General features: G+C 52.8%; 5 protein-coding genes across 5 annotated transcripts; 1 reads left to right on the top strand and 4 right to left on the bottom strand.

Annotated features, from left to right (window-relative positions):
• Nucleotides 1-488: 488 nt before the first annotated feature.
• MAM_07690 (Sec62/63 complex, subunit Sec66) lies at nucleotides 489-1,333 on the top strand (the record flags this gene model as incomplete). Its single annotated transcript, XM_040826488.1, has 3 exons — nucleotides 489-594; nucleotides 667-968; nucleotides 1,064-1,333. The coding sequence occupies 3 exons, from the start codon at nucleotides 489-491 to the stop codon at nucleotides 1,331-1,333; spliced, it is 678 nt and encodes a 225-aa protein (XP_040675568.1).
• A 788-nt stretch (nucleotides 1,334-2,121) lies between these two features.
• Nucleotides 2,122-2,580, bottom strand: MAM_07689 (beta-xylosidase; the record flags this gene model as incomplete). The annotated part of the gene is made up of 1 exon (XM_040826487.1): nucleotides 2,122-2,580. The coding sequence occupies one exon, from the start codon at nucleotides 2,578-2,580 to the stop codon at nucleotides 2,122-2,124; it is 459 nt and encodes a 152-aa protein (XP_040675567.1).
• Nucleotides 2,581-6,945: 4,365 nt separating this feature from the next.
• MAM_07688 (origin recognition complex subunit) lies at nucleotides 6,946-9,432 on the bottom strand (the record flags this gene model as incomplete). The annotated part of the gene is made up of 6 exons (XM_040826486.1): nucleotides 6,946-8,413; nucleotides 8,468-8,607; nucleotides 8,649-8,880; nucleotides 8,954-9,027; nucleotides 9,155-9,316; nucleotides 9,382-9,432. The coding sequence occupies 6 exons, from the start codon at nucleotides 9,430-9,432 to the stop codon at nucleotides 6,946-6,948; spliced, it is 2,127 nt and encodes a 708-aa protein (XP_040675566.1).
• A 1,238-nt stretch (nucleotides 9,433-10,670) lies between these two features.
• MAM_07687 (PWWP domain-containing protein) lies at nucleotides 10,671-12,727 on the bottom strand (the record flags this gene model as incomplete). The annotated part of the gene is made up of 5 exons (XM_040826485.1): nucleotides 10,671-11,120; nucleotides 11,187-11,417; nucleotides 11,494-11,818; nucleotides 11,886-12,342; nucleotides 12,496-12,727. 5 exons carry the CDS (start codon nucleotides 12,725-12,727, stop codon nucleotides 10,671-10,673), a joined length of 1,695 nt encoding a protein of 564 aa, XP_040675565.1.
• Nucleotides 12,728-13,668: 941 nt separating this feature from the next.
• Nucleotides 13,669-20,365, bottom strand: MAM_07686 (Sec63 domain protein; the record flags this gene model as incomplete). The annotated part of the gene is made up of 2 exons (XM_040826484.1): nucleotides 13,669-14,200; nucleotides 14,280-20,365. The coding sequence occupies 2 exons, from the start codon at nucleotides 20,363-20,365 to the stop codon at nucleotides 13,669-13,671; spliced, it is 6,618 nt and encodes a 2,205-aa protein (XP_040675564.1).
• Nucleotides 20,366-20,589: the final 224 nt, after the last annotated feature.

Raw genomic sequence — 20,589 nt, 5'->3', positions numbered from 1 at the left:
CGTCAATCGTCATTGCCTGCCTGGCAGCCGTGGGAACGTCCTGGAGAAACATCGGGCCGGTCGACCCCCACGAAAGACACCGCATTACGGAAGTACTCCGTATGGAATCTGCCATCTGGCCAGATCTACGCTGCGTACTCGGCGGACATATCAATTAGGCTTAGAGCCCTTGCCGCCATTGCAAATACCACCAACCCGCCGAGCTTACGCCAACAGACTGCCGGAGAAACGTCTCAGCCATTAAAGCGGCGCTGCGCAAGTCCACTTCAGCTTCAGCACAACCACAAATTCATCCCTCTGGTTGCCAGCCGTCACCGCGGACAGCTCCCACTTGATTCCATCTCACCCACGCTCCCTTCCACCAGGGCACTCTGCGATACAATTGCTATAAACCCTCTCCCGACCCTCCCGGAACCGCTTGTCACTCTTTGATTCTGCTCTCCGATACATCCAATATCCAGTCCTGAAATACCGTAACCATAACCACAATGTTCGATATCGATTGGGTAGGCCTCGCCCTTCCCGTTGCCTACCTGCTGGTTCTCGCAGGCGCCCTCATGACCTTTTCGACTAGTTACCGCAAGAGAAAGGCCGGTATGTCAAGCTGCCCTATGGCTCAACTGTTCGAGCCCTCCAAATTTGATGAAATAGCTAACCCCATCGCAGCCGAAAGCGCCAACCTGGCTCCGTGGTTCCGACCTAATCTCCAGCGCAACGTGTACCTCTCGCTCCTGCACATGGAACCCGAAGACGGCAGTCAGAAAACCCCCCGCGTTCCCGACAGCGTGCTAAAAGCCGCCCTTCTACGGCGCGCTGTCGAGGACATCGGTCGTTTGATCCAGATAAAGTCAGCGAAGCAGGCATGTAGCTCTCTGCTTCTGCGCGGCAGCGTGGGCGATGATTTGTGGCAGAGATTCCAGCGTGCCGAGAAGGAGATGGAGGAGGAGTTGCGAGACGTCGTCACCGAGGTATGTTTTTTTTTTTTTAAGTACTGCCAGACGTGTTTTCTCCCAGTCAACACATGTCCTGTGAAGCCGGAGTAGAGTGCTCACGTCGCTTTCAGGCTAATGCCGTGGCGCCGAACTGGGGCTCAACTATCTTCCAATCCGCCCACGAAATCGCCGCCAACAGCCGCCTCCGCGCCTCCCTAGACGAAATCGAAGCCCAAAGGGACGCCGAAAAGGCGTGGTGGGAGAAGCGCCGCAGCCAGATCCAGTCCGAATTCATGAAAGAGCTGGACGAGTCGGAGAAGAGCTCGGTCAGGGAAGGAGCCAGCGAAGATGATGCCGTTCTTGTGGACACACCTTCCAAGGGGAAGAAGGGCAAGAAATAAATCTACAAACAGAAAACTGTCAACCAATCAACCCTGTGGTCGCGCCACAAATCAACTCAGATGGACACGGGTACGCGTCCCTGTACCCTTGAAATATGGGACCGTTTTAAGAGAAGGACGATGGGCATTTGTAATACCATTCACCACGTCATCTAGCTTGGAGCCGGGTGTTTGCCGTTTGGCATATCAAAAGCTGGCGTTCATGGTGCATAGGAATTGAGGATTCGGTGCTCGATCATGTCATGTGGAAACGACCGCGTCTTGTCCTCCGTGTGTGTGTTTTATAGACTGGAGGCTGGGATTTTTTGACTGCTGGGTAATCTGATGAGAGTCTAGTATTGCACACAACCGAGGCACATCTGCAGTCACCTAGGCAGAATAAAAAACAACGCTTCCACGTGTCACATCTGCAACAGGGCAGATAAGCGATAATGAAACAGCTCAGTCGACTCACGTCATTTGTCAGACGTCTGCTAGCGACTATGTACAAGATTGCCTCCCTAATGTTAACTCCGATGCTGTGCGTGAAAGGAGAATGGCGCCTCCATATAAAACAAATATTCCAAAAACAAATGCGCAACGCTGATGATGTAGAAGTATATACAGGTCATAAGGGTAAGGTATATAAATTCCAGTCGTAGACTCGAGATCTGCTGCAGTTGAGGCCAACGCACTCAGCAAAACATCAGTGAGCACATTGCTGTCTTTTGCCATGCATCCTGGTATCACGATTGTAGTTCGTGCTCGTTCTCTTGTGTTGGAAATTTCTTCTTCCTCGTTTCTGCCCTTTACCAAGGATGAACCTTTTTTCTCCAAGTCTCTTCTTGTTGGGCAACTATACTGGCTAATCGTGCCTCGGCAGCAATCTCGTCCTCTGACTTGAGCCACGATGGTGAATCGCAGCCTCTAAGGCCGATGAACTTGCCCATCCTACGGCGCTTCTCCTCCAGAGATACGTCGGAGAGCCAGACAACGGGACAAGGATACTGAGAGGTCCAGAGCGAGGGCGATTTCTGGTGGTAGAAATGAGCTAGACTTTCCAATTGCGCGTCCGTTAAGAGCCAAAATTGAAGGACCGTTTGAGGGAAATCGGGGTGGATAGCACCGGTGGTGAGTTGGACAAGAGGAGATAATGGAAGCGCCATCTGGTGCAACTTGTAAGCTAGGTCTGGGTTGCGTGCTAGGCGACGTTGAATAAAGGTTTCGCAGTGCGGCTGTGGTGAAGGCATCATCTCTCGATGCATCATTTTGACGACTCGTGGGTATATTGCCGGGATTAAATCCCCAAGGCAATGATGCTTCTAAAGCACAGAAAAGCACCTTTTGCTTCTGGCGTCCGGCAAGCTGCACAATTGGTATGCTGCACAGAAGCGGCTGGAATCAAGTATATGTAGTTTTGTTCCGCTTTTGCCCTATGATGGGGACTGGTACGTCGACACCAAGCTGCAGCCAAGCACTGATGGAAGACAGGACAAGATTCAAGTCTGACTTTGTCGAAGACGGCGATATTAATGATCAAATGAAGTGTCCTATGATGCTTTGAGCAGTGACGGGCTGATGTGGAATGTGAAGCGGTTGGCCGGATCCGTGCATCGGTTGGTATGCGGCACCTCGGTTGTCTATCTGCTTTCGCTCGTCCACCAAATCTCAATGGGCTCTGGCCGCCGCAAAGCACTTCCTTCAGCAGACAGAGGATAGCACAAAACTTAAATTTCTTGACTTTGGTTCGGACCAATGCGCAATAACGGGCACACGTACAGGACAGCAAGAGGAATAGGCGGAAGCAGATGAAATCAAAGCAGAGTGACAAGGAGTCAGGTAACGAGGAGGGGCCGGCCAGTTATAAGTAAAGCGAGATGAGTTTGGCTTCCTGGGTCTTTATTGTTACGTGCAGTGTAGAGGTATCCCAGCCCTCTTCACACCGGCCCAGTAAAATCGTCATATGGTCTCTTCAGGCCGCACCCGGCGGCGCCAATGAAGCAGAAAGACACTCGAAACACCTGCACTGATTTCAGCTGTTCTCCATCTTATGAACCATGAACCCCCCATGGGGGAAAGTCGTGGGATGGGACGCCCCTGGGGGGGGTGCCTCGTACTCCACATGCTCCAACAGTCCATCATGGTGTCGCTGGTGCCGGGTCTAACGAGCTGTTAGCTAGCCCACGGGGCCATGGCAATGGTGTTGCGTGGTCCCAGCCAAAAAGATTATCAGGGAATGGCTGACTGCTTGCTGGTTAGAGGCACTGGAGCGAAATGGAGGCGGCGGACAGGGCACAGATTCTAGCCAGTGGATGCGGCGCAAGCGGCCAACGCATTAATTAACTGGTTCTTCCGTACGAAGTAGACCTGCGTCAGGGCCTGTCAGCGCTGGGCATGACCCAGACATGAAATGGGGGCGCAGGAGCTGTAGCGGTTACCTCGCTGGCCCCTAGCTGGAGGGGAGGAACAATGAAGCAAGGCGAGGAGAGAACTGCTGGTATAGGCAAAGCGTGAACCTTTGTCTCGCTTGCCAGGGTGGCGGGTGCAGCATTCGGAGCAGAGGATCGTGTGTTGGTGGAGACTCATGCTGGTATCTTCGTGCATCCACCAACGTCGACCCCCAACCCTGGATGGCCATCATCATCGTCATGGTTCCCCGATGCATTAGTGGCAGCAAGAGCCACGCGTGGCCGGTCTTGGCCCTCTCTTCCGTTACAGAATAGTCGCATAGTTGCGATGCCCGTCGGCGTGTCCCCAGCCTTGTCTATTTTGTAGCCAGACGTATGTGCTGATATATGGTAAAACACGGAGGAAGTGGACGGCAACCTGTCCTGTCGAGCAAGCAGAATACTAAAGAGGAGAGGAAAATCAGCCGTCTCGTGGTTTATGCGACGGACGCAGTCTAGGAGTGAGACATAAGCCGGGCATGGGTCGGGCAGTGGTAGTGTGTGGTCACTGGAGGATTGGAGACGAGGTCCACGCCGGGTCGTATGCGATCGACCACGGCCAGTTTCCAATGTCAAAGAGGAGACGGGCAATAAGGACGTACACCTGGGTAGATAAAGAGGGAGTATGGAGTACATGATACGGCTATCATAGAGTGAGGGACGATTAGCAGGCTGTGCCTGTCAGCCTGCCCGCCTTCCCAGGTAAGGCACGCCTTGTTCGTCGCCAATCGCACATGCAAGTCAGTGGTTGGGCTTGGCGTCGTCGTCCGTACGGAGCAGTAGCAACAATATTGAGGCTGGGCTGAAGGGTCGAGATGTTAGATGGAGCTGGGCAGCACCTTGCACCTTGCGAACAACGGTAGAAAACATGGGGCACATGGGGCAAGGCGCAGGGGGCAGGCGCGGATGGACGGCGGCTGGTCGGGCTAGCAACGGCAACTGGCTCAGTACGTACTTACTATGTACTTAACTTATCACTTCGCCGCGAGGACGGAGCATTACGGGCAGCACTCGAGGGGAGCTCTCCTTCCCAGAGTGGAAGCGAATCATCTTGCTCCGCGAATTGCCTCGAGAGCTCCTTCTCTCCCGGAAAGTAGAGGGGGTGGGGCCCGAGCTCTCCAGTGCAAAACCGGGCCCAGGCGAGCCAACATGGGCAACCTGGGGACAGACTCTCGAAACTCACATACATAAGTATGGAACAGGTTGGACGTCCGAACCACACAAATCGCCAAGTGCGACTGGTCCGTAATCAGAGACACCGCCAAAGCCAAGGCTGCTCAAGTGCCCAAGCTAACAGGCCCAGGTGTTTGCCTCAGTTTGTCAATGTCTGGAATGTGACTGGCAAATCCAACTAAGCAAGATGACGAGAGATGGGGCAAAACGAGACAAGACGAGGCGAGGCCAAGAAGCAAGCAAAACGGGGAAAGCCCATCGACAGCAAAGAAAGAGGTACTTCTCACATCCAATTTGCTTCCACCAACAGCAGCCATTGCCATCTGACCATCATGGCCCATCTAGATATCCGATGCAGATAAACGAATCAGCCTGTACGAGGCGTCTCGTTCCCCAGATCCCTCTTACTTGCCCATGGCTAAATAAGACTTGGGGCTTCCAACGGGGATCCTTCCGTCAAGTTGGTTGCACGTCTATTTGGTTGCATGTGCAAGGCGTGGGTCCGTGAATCCAATATATATCACCCGACTTATCGCCAAACGAAATGGGATATTGCTCCGTGACACCTAACCCAGCCCCAGCGGCACAGCGAAGGAGGCCAAGCCCATACACCCTTCGATATGCTGATTCCGTTGACTATTCTGGACTACTGTTGCAGTGGCACATGGAAGACGCCATACTTGCATCCGCTCATATGCGCATACTAGTACTACCTACCTGACTATTGAGTGCCGGATACGGAGTACGGATGATTGCATTCGGCGGTGCGTGCCTTGTTTACTTAGCAGGAGGACCCGAGAGCATCCGATCTGCCGGTTCCATGACCCACAAAGGGCACTATCAAGACTTCAACATAACGAGCGTCAGGTAAACACGTCGAAATTGGTCCTTTGTCCCGCTCTACCCTGTCGCCGCTCGTCCACATGGTCGTGGCCCTTACGAAAACGCAAAACACTGCCAGATGGGTTGCTCACTGACCCAACCCGTGAGCACGCCGCCAATAGGCCAACGCCTCTTGTCCGAGACATTCGACCAGCTCAAGGAATCAAGCGTCGTCGCCCGCACCAAGTTCCACCACCACGCACGACTCGCACAAATCTCACTCTGATGACTGTGTGTCTCCGCGTAACTACGGAGCAGACAGACAAACGATCCACTAGACGCACAAGAGTCATCAACATGCTTGTCTTGTCTCTGCTGACTCAAAAATCAAAAGTTTCGCTCATCCCCTAGCTAAAAGCCCAGTGCCCAAAGCGGGTCAAAATGTCTCGCTCTCTCACACCAATCTCATCAGCCTTGCGAACAAACAACAACTCTGGCTTCTTTTTTTAGTACCCCTCAATTTCAGTACTACTCCGCCAGATGTCTCAATTACTCCCCGGCGTCACACTCGTTCGCCGCTCAACTTATGCTTCTTTTCTGCGTGGCAATGTACTATTTGACCTGTGAAGGGTCCCCAGTACAAATATAACGCCGCCTTTTCTATTTATGTATATATGTAATTTCGCTCCCGGCGCCATCAGGTCTCTTCGCGCCGTACTGCGCATCGATTCCATCACTTCACCGTTGGTCGCGTATAGGCTAGCCGCTTTGCCTTGGTTATCGGCCAGCCTGACCTTGAGCAGAGAGGCCTGTGCTTGTTCCTGTGAGACCCTCTCTTTGTTGATTCTCGTCGTTGGTGTTCCGGGCGCTACAGAAATGTTGGTTGATAGCTAACCAAATGTGCCACGTGTCTTGGAAATAAAAAGACGTTTAAATTACACGGGGCGTCGAATTTGATTCTCGGTGGACAGAGTCTCGTCTCATTGAAAACACTCTCTTGTCTTTGCCATCATTGGGCCAGAGACCTGACACATTTACGTTGGCCGTGTCACTGTCTGGGCTCGCCTTGTGCCTCCTTCAGTCGCAGGCCTTTCTGGGCCATCATTTTCCAGTGTTTCATTATGTCATTATTTTTAGAAGGCTCATTTCTGCATGAGCATGATTCCAGGCGCTCCAAGCTGACTGCTTCTGCTAGAGCCACTTTACCTTGGCGATATGATCTACCTTTTTCTTACTATTTTTGACAAATCCTAGAGCCCGCAGTTCCGCAAGACCCCGATAAAACATTACCAGCGTTTTCCGATCATCGTCTTCCTTTTCACTTACCAGTGCATGAAAGGCTGACCACAAATCTGCAACGTTGATCAAGCTCCCTGTCTCGAGGTACAACTGGTACAGAATAGATGTGGCAGGGAGCGTTGCCTGAAGGCCCTCGCCACCGGCCTTGCAGCATGAGCATCCGAGATAATCGTGCGGACGGCCGAGGCTACGCTCAAACACCGCCCGTGGTCGAGGGACGAACACTTGTCGCGAGGGGGACTTGGAGTCGTAGAGCCAGCACTCAGCAAACAAGACGTCGCTGGGGTTCGTGCTAGGGGAATAAGCAGCCAGTGCATCCGTTACATGGTCGACAATCTCGGTGAATCTCTTGTCCTCGTCGCGGAGGGCCGCAGAGTCCTGGCTCAGCTGGACCTTCTGCGCAATGACGGTGGTGCGCATGATTTTGCTTTGTCCACTGTATTTGCTTCGTAGTGACATTCCTTGCTCGTCTGCGTTGGCCTTGAGCCGCTTCAGGTCCTCGAGTTTGGTCTCCAGTGTACTTCGCGCTTGTTGATCCTGCTCGTTGTCAGATGGTCCCAGACGGAGCATTGCATCCCCCTCTTTGAAAATGCCAATAATGCCACCGAGCGCCACGGATAACTCATCTGGATTCATCCTGCGGATAGCCGCTACCAGTGCGGTGGACTGTCCAGGTGGCATCGAAGCGCCACCCCCCATACTGTCAGCATATACCCTTGAAAAAGAGCCTCGTTGCGCACCCGCAGCTTGCGAAATCAGTAGAGAGCGGAGGTGTCTTTCTGCGCAGGTCTGCTTGGTAGTTTTCCCGCGTCTGATTTGGCCGAGAAGGTAGTCGTTGTTGTCAAGTAAAGACTTGGCGTGCTGGAGCGATTCTCGCGTGTTTTTCTCTACTTCCCGCTCGACAGTGTGCCGAAACGAAGGCAAATTGCGGGCGGCTTCGAGGTGCTCTACCTGGAGAAGGTCGTCACCATCGGGGGAACAAAGGATGCTGAGTGGATTTGCGTAGAAGTGACACATGTATGCGTACTTTTCCAGGTCAGACATTTCCATCACAGTAGAAGACGAGAACATCAGGCCGCGAAATACCTTGAGGGAGCTGATAAATGATTGAATGCCAGCTACCTGTTCATGCTGACGATCCAGCATGCTCTGAAGGAGAGGCGCACCCACTATCAGGGGAACATCAGCAGCGGCAATGGCTCCTTTGAAGACTGTTTCGACAATGTTGCCCGCCTGGGCGGCATCAAATTGCGCGCCGTACACCAGCCGGCACGCAGACTTGAGCAGGCGTGCCTGCAGTAACTCCACCGACGTGGCGACGCCAAACAGCAACGTGAACGGAATCCGGGGACGCCAAGAGCTAGCAACGGTAATGAGCGCAAAAGTCGTCTGAAAAAAGAAGCGCGGTACCTACTGGAAAAGAGCAATCAGGTCGGACAGCAAGCCGCTGTCGAAGCCCTCGCTGTCCTGAAACGCCACGAAGACGTGCTCACACCGAAGCGGCTTGATGAAAGCCTCCAACGCCTCCAGATCGTACTCTAGGTATCGTCGACCCTTGATTTTCCCCAATTCAGCAACCGCAGGGGGGGTCATACATTCTGCGCATCATCAATCTGCAGGCCCTCACCCTCGTCTCCCGCCGTCGCCATGGCATCTCTAATCGCCTTCTTCAACGCAGCCTTGAGGGTCGCCGTCTCCGAGGACTTCAGCCGCACAAACCGGCTGGCGGGCTGCTGGCCCAACGTCTCTGCGAGCTGTTCGAACAACAAGCCTTGCGAAGCGATATTTGGCCCCGTCACGAGAAACGCAGAGGGTATTTGGTCGGTGCTTGTCCAAGAATCAATCAGCTGCTGGGTCCCCATGAAAACAAGTCTTTTACGTGGATGGGCGCATGCAATACCCCACGGCCGCAGCATCGTTCACAAATGCCGAGACTTGATCCAGCGTCGCCGAGTTGGACTCTCGCAAAATCGCCTACGCCGCGTCAGTGACAGCCAAATCGATAAAGGAAACAATTCGTCCCGGAGTGAAGAATGCTTGCCTGGATCCTGAGATCAATCATCCCCCACGCCTCCTCAAACCTCTTCTGCCTCAGTCTCACAAATGCCTCCTGCTCGGCGCCATTGAGCAACGGCACGAAGAGCGGCGCCTCGCCACTCCCGACGCTCTTCTTGCTTGCACCCTTGGAAAGTCGCCGTCTTTTCGGCGCCCTCTGGTCCCGGGGAGAATCGTCGCCATGGTCAGGGTCGAAGATGTAAGCAACCTACATGCCGCGACGGCCCCGGTTAATAACGCCTGAAGTGACTGTGAACGGAGAAATGACCGTACCTGGTGGTCTTGTTGGGCAAATGTATCCCGGACCTCGACTTCTTGGTCCATCCTGGGAGCCCCGGAGATTTGCCTGCGACGCCGCTTCGCTCCTGAGAGAAGTCTGAAGCACTGATTTTTGGGGGGGTTTTCTTCAATTGAAGATTGAAGATGGCCAGGCAGGAGACGCGCCCGATTCCACGTTCCCGTCACGGTTTCGCAAGACAATTCGCACTGTAAGCGACACTGTACAGCCTGCCTGGCAGCTCGCAGCGGCAGACGGCAACGACGGGAAGACGGCGACGGCGTGCAAAATAGGCGTCTCCAAGTGTTCATCGTGGGATTCATCCGGCTCGGAATTGATTCTGTCCTCTTTGACTCTTTGAGGCCGTCGTGGGCTAATTTACACGACCCAGTCAGCGCACTCGCCACACCCCTTCTTCAACCTCCTCGTTTTCACCTTGAAAGATGCATCTCGTCGAGACTCAGCGTGACCTCCTCGCCTGACAACACTCGCGCCGTGTGTCATGAGCTGTGCTGACTTGTCTCGAAAATATCCCATCGTGAAATTCATAAAGCTAAATAGATACTTGGAACGTTTAGCCGTGCCGATAGACACACCGCAGTTCTCTGGCTCATCCGACTAGTGACCACGAATATGTTCGCCGCTCCCATTCCTCCCGCAAAACTGACCTCGCGTCTGTCCTGTCCTGGCCTGGCTCGGCCTGCGTCCCATCATCCCAGCCACGCCACACCTCTTGTGAATTTTTTTTTGTTCTTTGCTTCTGTGTGCCCGTTGTAGCCTCGTCAGTGGGTGTCTCTCGCCGACCCCTTTGTGTATTCGTCGCACCCATGCATGGGCTTGAGGAGCCGTAGCCACGAAATGCTCGTGTACATGGCAGCGATGCGGGGTGAAACTCGGTCTCAAAGACGCCGTTGGAGCAACTGTCGTCGGTGTTTTGACGATTCTTCAAGGCAAGGAAATACTCATACACCAACCACCCCGTCCCAGCCCGACCAGAGCTGTCTGATGTAAAACATACGGCAATATCTCTCGCCCCTGCGCCTCGAAAAGAACCAGCACACGTCAGACAAGACTCGAAACAAGAAAATGATATAACTCCTCGATTGGTTCTGTAGACATAAACATGGTAGAAAACAAGTAATTTGCTAGATTAGCAGCTGCGCCCCTGAAGCCCAGTGGCGGCTTTTACTCGCGCACCAAGGACAGCTGAGGAAGCGGGTGCCGCCAGTCGTGGTTTACTACGACAAAACATTAGAGCTCGTCCATCAACGACCGACGTATCCCGTCAACTAACCTCATCAGCGGCCTTGACACTGGTTGGCTCGCCAGCATCAGCCTTGTCGGCTTTTGGCTCCGCAGCAGCCTCAGATTTGGGCTCGCCGTCTACTTTGACGCCGTTGGCGTCGGATTTTTTGGCTTCAACATGTGACTCTTGCGCGCCATTCACTCCGTTTGCCGAAGTGTCACTGGCCAGCAACTTGTTCCACTTATCAAGAAGAGACTGTGATCGCTTCTTGAACTGGAATTCCTCTTCGCGAGGGATGGCATCAAGCTTGAGGATGGCCTTCAGCACCTTGTTGATCTTGGTAGCCCGGATGATGGATACTTCGAGGTCTCCAAACTTCTCGAGCAGAGTGATGAAGTCTGACATGCCCTGCATCTCCTCCTCCTTGGGTTGCTGCTCTCTTGTCAAGAGACCCTTTTGAAGCTTGTGACGGAGGAACAACACTTCCTTCTGTCGTCTCAGTCAGCAACACAGCTTGTCGAGGCACGCTACAACACACACATGTCGAAGACTTACCACCTTGCGCTTGTGGCGCTCCTCAGGGTCAATCTTGCTCTCCTTGGAGCTCTCAGCCTTCTTCTCGCCCGCCTCCTTGGCCTCCTTTGGTTTCTTGGCCTTGACCTTGGTAATTTTGGCAGCGGACCCAGCAGTAGACTTTGGCGTACCGGCTCCGTTTGCTGTCTTTGGCGTAGATGACGTGTTTAGTTTAATCTTGGGTTTCTTGACAGAGTCGGCGCGTTGGGGGGTCTTTGTGACGTGAAACATTAGTCCACAGGCGCGCTTGGGATTCGTCATGCACACGGTGTTTGTTGTTGTCACTTACAGCAGCCTCGTCCTCTGCCTTTCTCTTCCTGGACTTTTTGGCAGAAGCATCCGGCTCAGCCATCTCGGCGTCTTCTTCTTCATCAGTAGCCTTGCTTTTTCCCTTCTTTCCTTTCTTGGGGGTGGCAGCGGCTTCTTTCCGCGCCTCTTCCTGAGCAATCAGTTCTTCCTGGAAGCTCTTGAGGATGTCCTTGTAGTACTCGACGGGGTGGTGCTCGATGGCCAGTTCAAACGCGGCCTTCAAGTCTTTGCGCATTTTATCGTTGATGGTCTCCTTGGCCTTGTCGGCACTAAGCTCCGAAAGGTTGGTGTTCTTCTCCCATCCACTGTGCGTGCAAGTCAGCAAATACAAGACGGTTCCAAACATGTGGTGCATGAGCAGGGCAAACTCACAACTCGTTAGTGTGCAGATACATGACGGGAAAGGTTCGGTCCTTGATACGCTTGCCGCCATCGGCAAAAGCTTCAGCATATGTACCATCTGGTCTGGCCGCAGAGACGGGCCGGCTAGTGACGAGGGCGTGAGGCAGCATGTCCTCGTCGCAAATAATGGCGGGCCATGCGGGGAAACCCTTGAGTTTCACCAAGAAATGATCACCAGGTTTGGCATCAGTGTGAGTCAGGCGGGCCTTTGATCCCTTTCTACTTAGACCGCCTCCAGTAGACTTGCGGCGGCCCCCCTTGGCTTTCGCTGTCGGGGTCTCTGCGATGGAAACTATGGTAGTGTCTCCCTCGACCGCTGTGGTGTCCGGCGCGTCCTCCGTTTCGACGTGGGCATCGCCGGCGGTGGTGTCCTTGTCGGGTTCGGCCTTCTCGGTCGTCTTGTCAGTAGCTTCGGCAGGCTTGGGCTCTAGTGTCGCATCATCTTGTCAGCAAGGTCCGCCAGGTAAAGCAAAGCCACCTTGGGCTGCGACGCGACTGAAGAGAAATTTTCGCCCGATCTTTGACCATGTCTCTTGGTCGCACGCGACTGCTCCGCTTCTTGTTGCGTGCAAAAACTCACCGTCTGAGCCCTCGGCGCCATCCTCGACAGCTCCGCCCTCTGGCTTGGCCTCATCAGCCTTAGTCTCGGGAACAGCAGCAGCAGCAGCAGCAGCGGGAGGAGGAGGAGGAGGAGCATCGGCATCAGCGTCCGCACCAGCACCAGCACCATCACCAGCGCCAGCGCCAGCACCAACACCAGTATCAGCAACTGGCGCCGTGATGTCAGCGTTCTCGGATGCCTTTTCGGCCATTGCGGCGCAAGAGTTGAGATGGCGACGACGCGCGATTGTTCGGTGGGAGTGGAAGAATTGGCTTCGTGGTTGAGGTGCAACGTTGTGTAGCTACACGAAGGGGAGAGCTCAGTCAGGTGGCTGAACGCGTTTCGGGTCGCGTAGGGCGTAAATCGTGACGAGGTGAAGTCGCAAAAGCGTGCTGGCGCAAAAACGGCCAAGATTGTAGGAATGGATTGCGCAATTGCCAAGAATCCCAGCCACTCCCGCGTTCTGCCTTGGATGGGGGTTGATGAAGGGAAATTGGTGTCGGCTGGGCAGAGCAGCCAAGGAAGCACCTCAAACGTCACCAGTAAGAAGAGCTGTCACGTGACCGCCGAGTCGCTCATCGAGATGATCCCGGCTGATGCTCTCTCTCCCTCTCTCTCTCAGAGGGTCGGGGCATCGAGGCATCGAAGCAGTAGGCGGCAGCCCTGGCAGACCTCACAGGCCAGCCCATGGAATCTGCGCGACTCCAGTCTCGTAATTCACGCCTGGCGCCACGGAGAAGCAAAGCCAGTGATCCGGCCAGCTGCCGCTTGTGCTCAACCGCCTCGCCCGCTCACAACATTTGAAAGCCCCAAACGCAGCCACCATCGCTCAATCACTGCCTACTCACTGCCATTATGTTTCTGACGCCACTTCTCGCCGTTGTCAGTGGTGTGTGTCTCGTCCGGAATTGGATTGAAGCCCTCACGCGCTGAGGACCGCGCCCGACCTCTCAGCTCCTCGACCGTGGCGGTGCATGAAACCCGTCACAATTGGAGTCGATCATCGGTAGGAAATTGAATGAGCCAAGTCAGAGGGAGGGGGAAAGATGACCATTCATGTATTTGACATTTGTAAATCTCATCCCGTAGTGTCAGGTATTGTACATATTCGTACTCACGGCACAGCCATCAAGTTTCTCCCCCCCGGCACGTCTATTCCTCCTCATTTTCATCGTCTTCATCATCCACGTCCATTCCCTCAGCCGCTGTGACTGTAAACTCGCGCTCCTGGTCCACTCCCACATAACTGTCGCTCATCAAGAAGAGCTTCAGGTTATGCTCGCCTGCTGCTGGTACAGTGTACTCAAGTTTAACATTGAGTTCACGACCAATTGTCACTCGCTTGATAGCCAAGAGATTGCGAGTCTTGTCATCGCCAACCACCAGCCACCAGTTCTCCGTCTTCTTCGTCGGGTAGAATGGTGCGTGCACAGTGGAGTCGAGCTCATCGTCCTCTTCCACATTGCGTGTTATCTTGATGCTGAGATACGATGGCTCACCTGCCTGGATTTCATCTCCGTCAAGGACTTCATGCTCGAACTCAAGGTCTGGATATTTATCGTTTGTAAAGCCCGCTGCCTCTGCAAGCTGTTTCTGTGACAGGCCAAGACTTTTAACCAGGTTATTGTATTCGGCGTTTTCGTCGGGGTTCATGGCTTCCATGAAGTCAAAGATATCTTTGATACTGTGGGCCGCGTTAGCACACCAACTCCTACAATGAATTTTCTAAAAAAACTTCACTTTGAACGCATTCAACAACTTACCCAAAGTCATTCGCAACCTTGACCACCTCTTGCGTAAAGTGAGGAATCTGCTTCAGTGGGCTATCTCGATCCCACATAGCTTGCACGACCATTTGAGACATCTCCATGGCGTTCATGGCATTGAGGTGGCCATCGGACGACAGAACATCAACCATGGCACTTAGGAGGCTGAGTACTCTTGACAGCAGCGTTTCCTGGTCCGTCGCCAGATCAATAGGAAGCTGCATCCTGGAGAAGTGTGCTTGAAGAAGGACAAAGGCCTTGAAATGAGGCGAGTCATACACAGGTTGCGACATCTTGACGGGGACTCTGTCGTAAATGCGGCGAAGCAGACTCTCTTCATGGCGTCGCACTTGAATCGATTCAAACTCAGTGGCGGAGGCGACAATCTCAAGAATTCCCTTCAACTTGGTTCGTCCGCTCAACGACAGTAGGAAAGTCTGCATTGTAACGTAAGAGATGTTGTAGTACGCGCCAATCATGGCCGCGTTTTGAGGCGAGACACTCCCGTCCTCTTCGTCAAAGTCAATGATCTTGGACTCGCTCAGCTCTCGCAATGTTGTCTCCACGAGGTCAGACATGTAATTGCTGAGGCCGTCGTGGGTGGTGCTGGTCAAGCTGTAGTAGCTAGGGTTGGCAAGCAGTCGGCGATAAAAGTAGGTGAACGTGGTCCAGTTGATGGCATCATCACCGGATTCGATCATCTTTGTGCTGATTTCCGTCACAAAAGCATCATGAAGGTAGTTGTGGAGGTGTGACTCGACAGGCAGAGCTTCGTTCAAGAACTTCTTGTAATACTCACGCTTTACCAAGGGAACCATCAGAACGCCGCGTCCTCTTCCATCCTTGGACGGCTTCAAGGACTTGCCAAACATTTGCAATACTTCACTGAGTGGGTAGTCCACATATCGATGTTCCCTTCCCTCAAAGTACTGAGTGCCCATGACAATGACAAGGTGCGCTGTGCTGGTCAGCTCCCAGCATGTGTCCCGTGAGGCAACGAGTACCTGAATAGCTCCATTATCGTATAAATGCTTGACAATGCGCTTGTCATTCTGGCTCAGGGCCTCGTGGTAGTATCCAATACCATGTGAGAGCGCCTCGGCCAAAGCTTCCTCATGGACACGGTCCAGAAGTGGTCGCATCTGCTCTACCTCGGCGTGCAGGAAGCGGTCCTCATCATCATCCGCAACGCAAGCGGCAAGCAAATCTCTTGCCGTTTGTCTTGCTTGCTTGCGGCTAGATACGAAAATCATGGCTGGCTGGTCCGGAGACATCTGACTGATGGCGAGGTAGGCAGGCTTCGCCATAGCCAGCATGAGGGACGGGAAATGAGAGTTCGAGTAAGACTGAACGTGCAGCTCCAGTGGCACAGGTCTAACATGCGGACTGAAGTTGTAAATGTCATGTTTCTTTGCGTCAATCCACTCACCTACGTCTCGCGCATTTGCCAAGGAGACACTCAATGCAATGATGCGCATCGGCAATTCTGTCTGCGTCCGAATGTAGTGCATGCGCGAGACAATGATCTCGTAGACATAGCCCATATAACCTCCAAGCATATGGATGTCGTCGGCAATGAACAGCTGAATAGTTTGGACATTCTTGCGTCTCTTCCACTGCCTGGACAGCACATCCCACTGCGTTGGTGTCGCCAAGATAAGGTCACCCTTCTCCAAAAGCTTCAAGTCGGTAGCGGTCTCTCCAGTCAGCTTGACAATCTCCTTTCCGCCGTTCAGATGTGCCAGTCTCTTCTGCCAGTCTTGTAGCCTGGCGTCAACAACCTCCTGGAAGGGGGCAATGTAGACCGTTCGACCATCACCACCCTGCGTCCAGTGGCGAAGAATGGCAAACTCGGCACACACCGTTTTGCCACTGCCGGTCGGGGCGCCAATAAAGACATTCTGATCAGTCTTGTACAAGGAGTTGAAGGTTTGGGTCTGAATCCGGTTGAATTGGGTCCAATGAGGGTACAATTCAACATAATTAGAGACCTTCAGGGCAGAAACAGGGAGAGGCTGCAATTCCAAGAGTTCGGTGTGAGGCGGGAATTTATTCGGCAGAATGAGCTTGTGGAATGGGACGGCTAGTCTTGTCTCCGAGTGCATCCATCTGTCTGAAATTACAGACACAAAGTAGTTGGGAGGCATTGGGTCGGTGATGGGGACGGTGAAGTCAACAACGTGCTCATTCGACTCGGACTCGGCATAGTACTTGCGCAAAAGGAACGTATCCTGGAACAAAATGTCCTCGCCGTCACAGTCTTCAACGATTACCCAGAAACTCTCAGCAGCGCCGTGCAGACTGTCATCCCACTCGAAATTAGGAGTGATGCTGAGTTCTACTCTAAGCATTGACCGTGTCATTGGCTGGACTTGAGCTTGAACATCGACTCTCGGGAACTTGGCGACAAAGCCACAAACGGCTCTCCCAGCCTTGGGCATGCCGAGTAACTCGCCCATGCGAGGAGGGTCGAGGTCAAAGTAGCTGCTCCACGGAACGTCGATCCGCTCTGCCTTCTGAATTATATCTTTAGAGCAAGTAGGGAACTGGCGCAAAGGTGACATAGTTGGCCACATGCGTTTCTCAGCCATCTTACACAGATCCAGCGCAGTCTTCGCAACAGAAGCCCAGCCTTTCCTAAGAGCAATTTCAAAGACAGCACGCAAGATACGTCCGGCACTCTGAGTGACGTATACCATATCCGCCATAAGAGCAAGTCCCTCAAGTTTGAGTCGAGAGATGTATGCTTGCAGGAGAACGTTGATCTTTGCATGCGGCTCTTCTATGCTCTCCTTAACGGGGACAGGTACCCTGCCCATGAGCTTTGCCAACTCAAGCTTCTCATCCTGCCGCACGGGAATGTATTTGAACTCAGCGCTCAGAGCAAAGACACGGAAAAGCTCGATTGTGGTAATAGAGGGCTGAATAAGGTTGTTATAGGTATCCATGGATGTAGAAGTGATGTAGTAATGTGAGGCGATTCGACCCAATTCGGTAGATTGCAGCTTGCCCGACTTTTCGTCATATTTGATAAGATTCGACTTGCGCAGCATCAACGCAGCGGAATGGATAAGGTCGACCCGTTTCTGCTCCAGAGCATCGTCATCTTCGTACTCAGCTCCAACTTGATAGAGTCCTGGGGATCGAAGCATCCGAACAAAGAGATAGGTATATCCTAGCCACTCAACACCTTCATCGCGGGTCCTGACATTTCCTAGCACAATTTCGGCGTTTAGGTTGTCCACTAATTTGCTGACAAACTGACTTTCAATAGGCAGCTGCTGGTTGAGCAGCGAGAGGTAGTATTGAATTTCGGTCTGGGTTGTGATGATAATACCTTCACCATAGGTGTCAAACTGCGGCCGACCTGCACGACCAAGCATCTGGAGGACGTCTTGAGGGCTTAACTCGACCCAGCTACCCTTTTCTGGCGAGTAGACCTGGGTACCCTTGATAACAACTGTATGGGCAGGCAAATTGACACCCCAAGCGAGGGTGGCCGTTGACACCAAAACTTGAATGGCACCACTCGCAAAGAGATCTTCCACATCAGCTCTGTCGACTCTGTTCATACCGGCGTGATGGATACCGAACCCATACGGCAATATATCTTTGAGATCTGCATCGTTTGCCTGGCTGGCGGCTTCGTTGAGAACCTCTCGACTTCCCGCGTCATGTCGAAGGATTTGATTAATGGTGTCCAACTCAAGGGCTTTATCTCGGATGTACTTGGCAGTCTTTGCAGTCTCTTTCCTTGAATGAACAAATATGATCATTTGGTTCCTGTTTGAACCAACATGCTCCATGACCTTGTTGTAAGTGACGTCATTCATGGTCTTCAACTGTTTGATAGCCTTGCGGTCCGTGACGCCAATGAACTCCTGGCGTAGCGGGCAAGGTCTAAAAGTACTGTCAAAGTGGAAGAGATCCTTTTTGATATCACAACGCAAAAAGCTCGCCACGTCCTTGTAGTTAGGCAAGGTAGCAGATAATCCGACAATCCGAACAGGCTCGCCGGTTTGTTCCGTCTTCCTGATGGTTCGGGCGACGATACTCTCCAGAACAGGACCACGGTCGTCGTGTAGCAAGTGAATTTCATCGATAATCACGAGTCGAACGAGGTTTGTGTACGTGAGGTCATTGGACTTTCTGGTGATGACATCCCACTTCTCAGGTGTAGTGACAATGATCTGAGTCTCGGCAATTTGCTGCTTGGTGAGCTGTCGATCGCCGGTCAACTCGGAAACACGAACACCATAGGGCTCAAGTCTCTTCCCGAAGTTGCCAACTTGTTCCTGGACCAGAGCCTTCAAGGGAGCAATGTACACAATTTTGAAAGCATCCAGTTCAATGTCACCGGTCTCTGGGTTTCTGTTCTTGCCAATCTCTCGCAGAATGGTCAACATCGCAACGTTTGTCTTACCACTACCAGTGGGGGCACACACAAGCATGTTGCCGTCGTCCTGGAAAGCCGAAGGGTAGCATTTCGACTGAATTTTGTTCAGAGACTTGGCAGTGCTGAATGGAAGACGCGACCACTCGGGCATATCGGTAATGGGAATCAGGACATCTCCAGGCTCGTTTCTCTTCTTGGGTGGTGGAACATGAATCTCCTCGTAGCCCTTGAAGGATCTCTTCGTAGAGCCTTCTGGCAATCGGACCTTGGCATTTGTCATGAGATGATTACCTTGATCAAACACCAGGTTGTCAAGATTGACAACTTTCTTGGGTTGTAGACCTCCAACCAATTGTCCCTCTGATCGTTCTTGCTTTGGCGCTTCAGCGTTGAACGAAGCGGGCACTGCAATATCCATCTTGATGTCTACCCTTCCTTTCCTGTCATCTCCGGCGTTGGCTTTGCCTCGTAACTCGTTCAAAATCCACTGAAGGCCTTCAGAGACTATCTCGCGTTCGACATTTTCACGGTCTTCAGCAGACTCCGCACGTGCCAGCTTCGTCAGCCAAAAGACTTTTTCTCTGTTTTCGACAAGTTTCTGCACAAGCTCATGATGCTCAAAATCGAACAATTCCATGAGGTCGTTTTCTATTTCCCGCAGAGATTTCTCTTCACCTTCGGGCTCATCCGGTTCACCAGAAAGGATACGAAGAGCTTCTTTGGTCTTGTTCGATTGTTCATGAGCGTCGGGATACAGAGTACCGATCTGGCGCTGCAGCCAAAACGCGTCAACATCTCGAGCAGATATCGAGCTCTTCTCTTCGCTTTTTCTTTTGGCACCTCCTGGGCCTGTGTCCAGGACCATTTCGTCGTCATCCAGGTCCTCAACTGGTTTAGGTCCAGAGGCCTCGCCATTTGCGTCATCTTCGTCTTCACCCTCTTCGTCCTCGGAGGATTCGTCCCGGACCTCGTTAATAATTTTATCTTCGTCCTCGTCCTCGTCAAAAGCTACGGCAACACCTTGGCGCTCATCAATCTCAGCATCATCGCCATTAGTATCGCCCATATTAACATCTTCATCATCGTCTTGCGCGTCGTGGTCGGTTATCTTCTTTCCCAGATTGACGAGCTCGTTGAACTGTTTAGGATTCAAAGTTGATCCCAGTATATCGTCGATTTCCCGCTTCTTGTCCAAATCCTTCAAGTCATCATCTTTCAGATACTCCAACACGGCATCGGCCGCGCTGCGGACAACCTCCTGAGGCACGTCGCCCAAGTTTTTGGCAACTAAAGTCAGTATTAAATCGAAAGTGACGCGTGTTGCTTGCGTTCGTGGCCGATATGTAATGCCCTCAATCAAAGCATCGTTTGCGCCGAGAACACCAGTTCCTCTCCGCTGTTGTGCCTCCGCTTTCCGTCTCCGCTGTTCTCTAAGTAGAACATCTTCACCCTCTTTTAGAGCACCTCTTTCGATGTCGGGCATTCCAGGTTGCTTCTTCTGCTTTGGTGCCTCATCCCGCGCAACTCTGGCGCCCATGTCCTTGATGCTCAATCGTCCAGCAAGAGATTCAGGGTCGCCCGTAGCCTCGTCAGTTCGTCGTGTGACAAACCGACGGTCCGCCTGGAGGACCAGGTTGGACATGGCCGAGTACTTGTATTGCGATACATCGCGATGAGGGTCTGACATCTTTACTGCTGGCTGTTGGTACAAGGTCTCGTGAGGGAAAGGAGCCGACGGGCTCGACGAAGGCTCGGGGGCGCTTGGCCTTTATCTCACCATAAGTCTGCCGGCAGAATAATTATGGTATCCGGATGTCCAGGTGAAGTGGCTAAGGGTGAGAATTGGGTCGGCTTCAACTCGCCACCGTGATCTGTTTACGACATCCAGAATGCCGGTGTTTGATAAATTTC

This window comes from Metarhizium album, assembly GCF_000804445.1.
Source record: "Metarhizium album ARSEF 1941 chromosome Unknown scaffold_34, whole genome shotgun sequence".
Lineage (NCBI taxonomy): Eukaryota > Fungi > Ascomycota > Sordariomycetes > Hypocreales > Clavicipitaceae > Metarhizium > Metarhizium album.
Note: the sequence above shows the minus strand (reverse complement) of the source record. Positions and strands in the feature narration are given on the sequence as shown.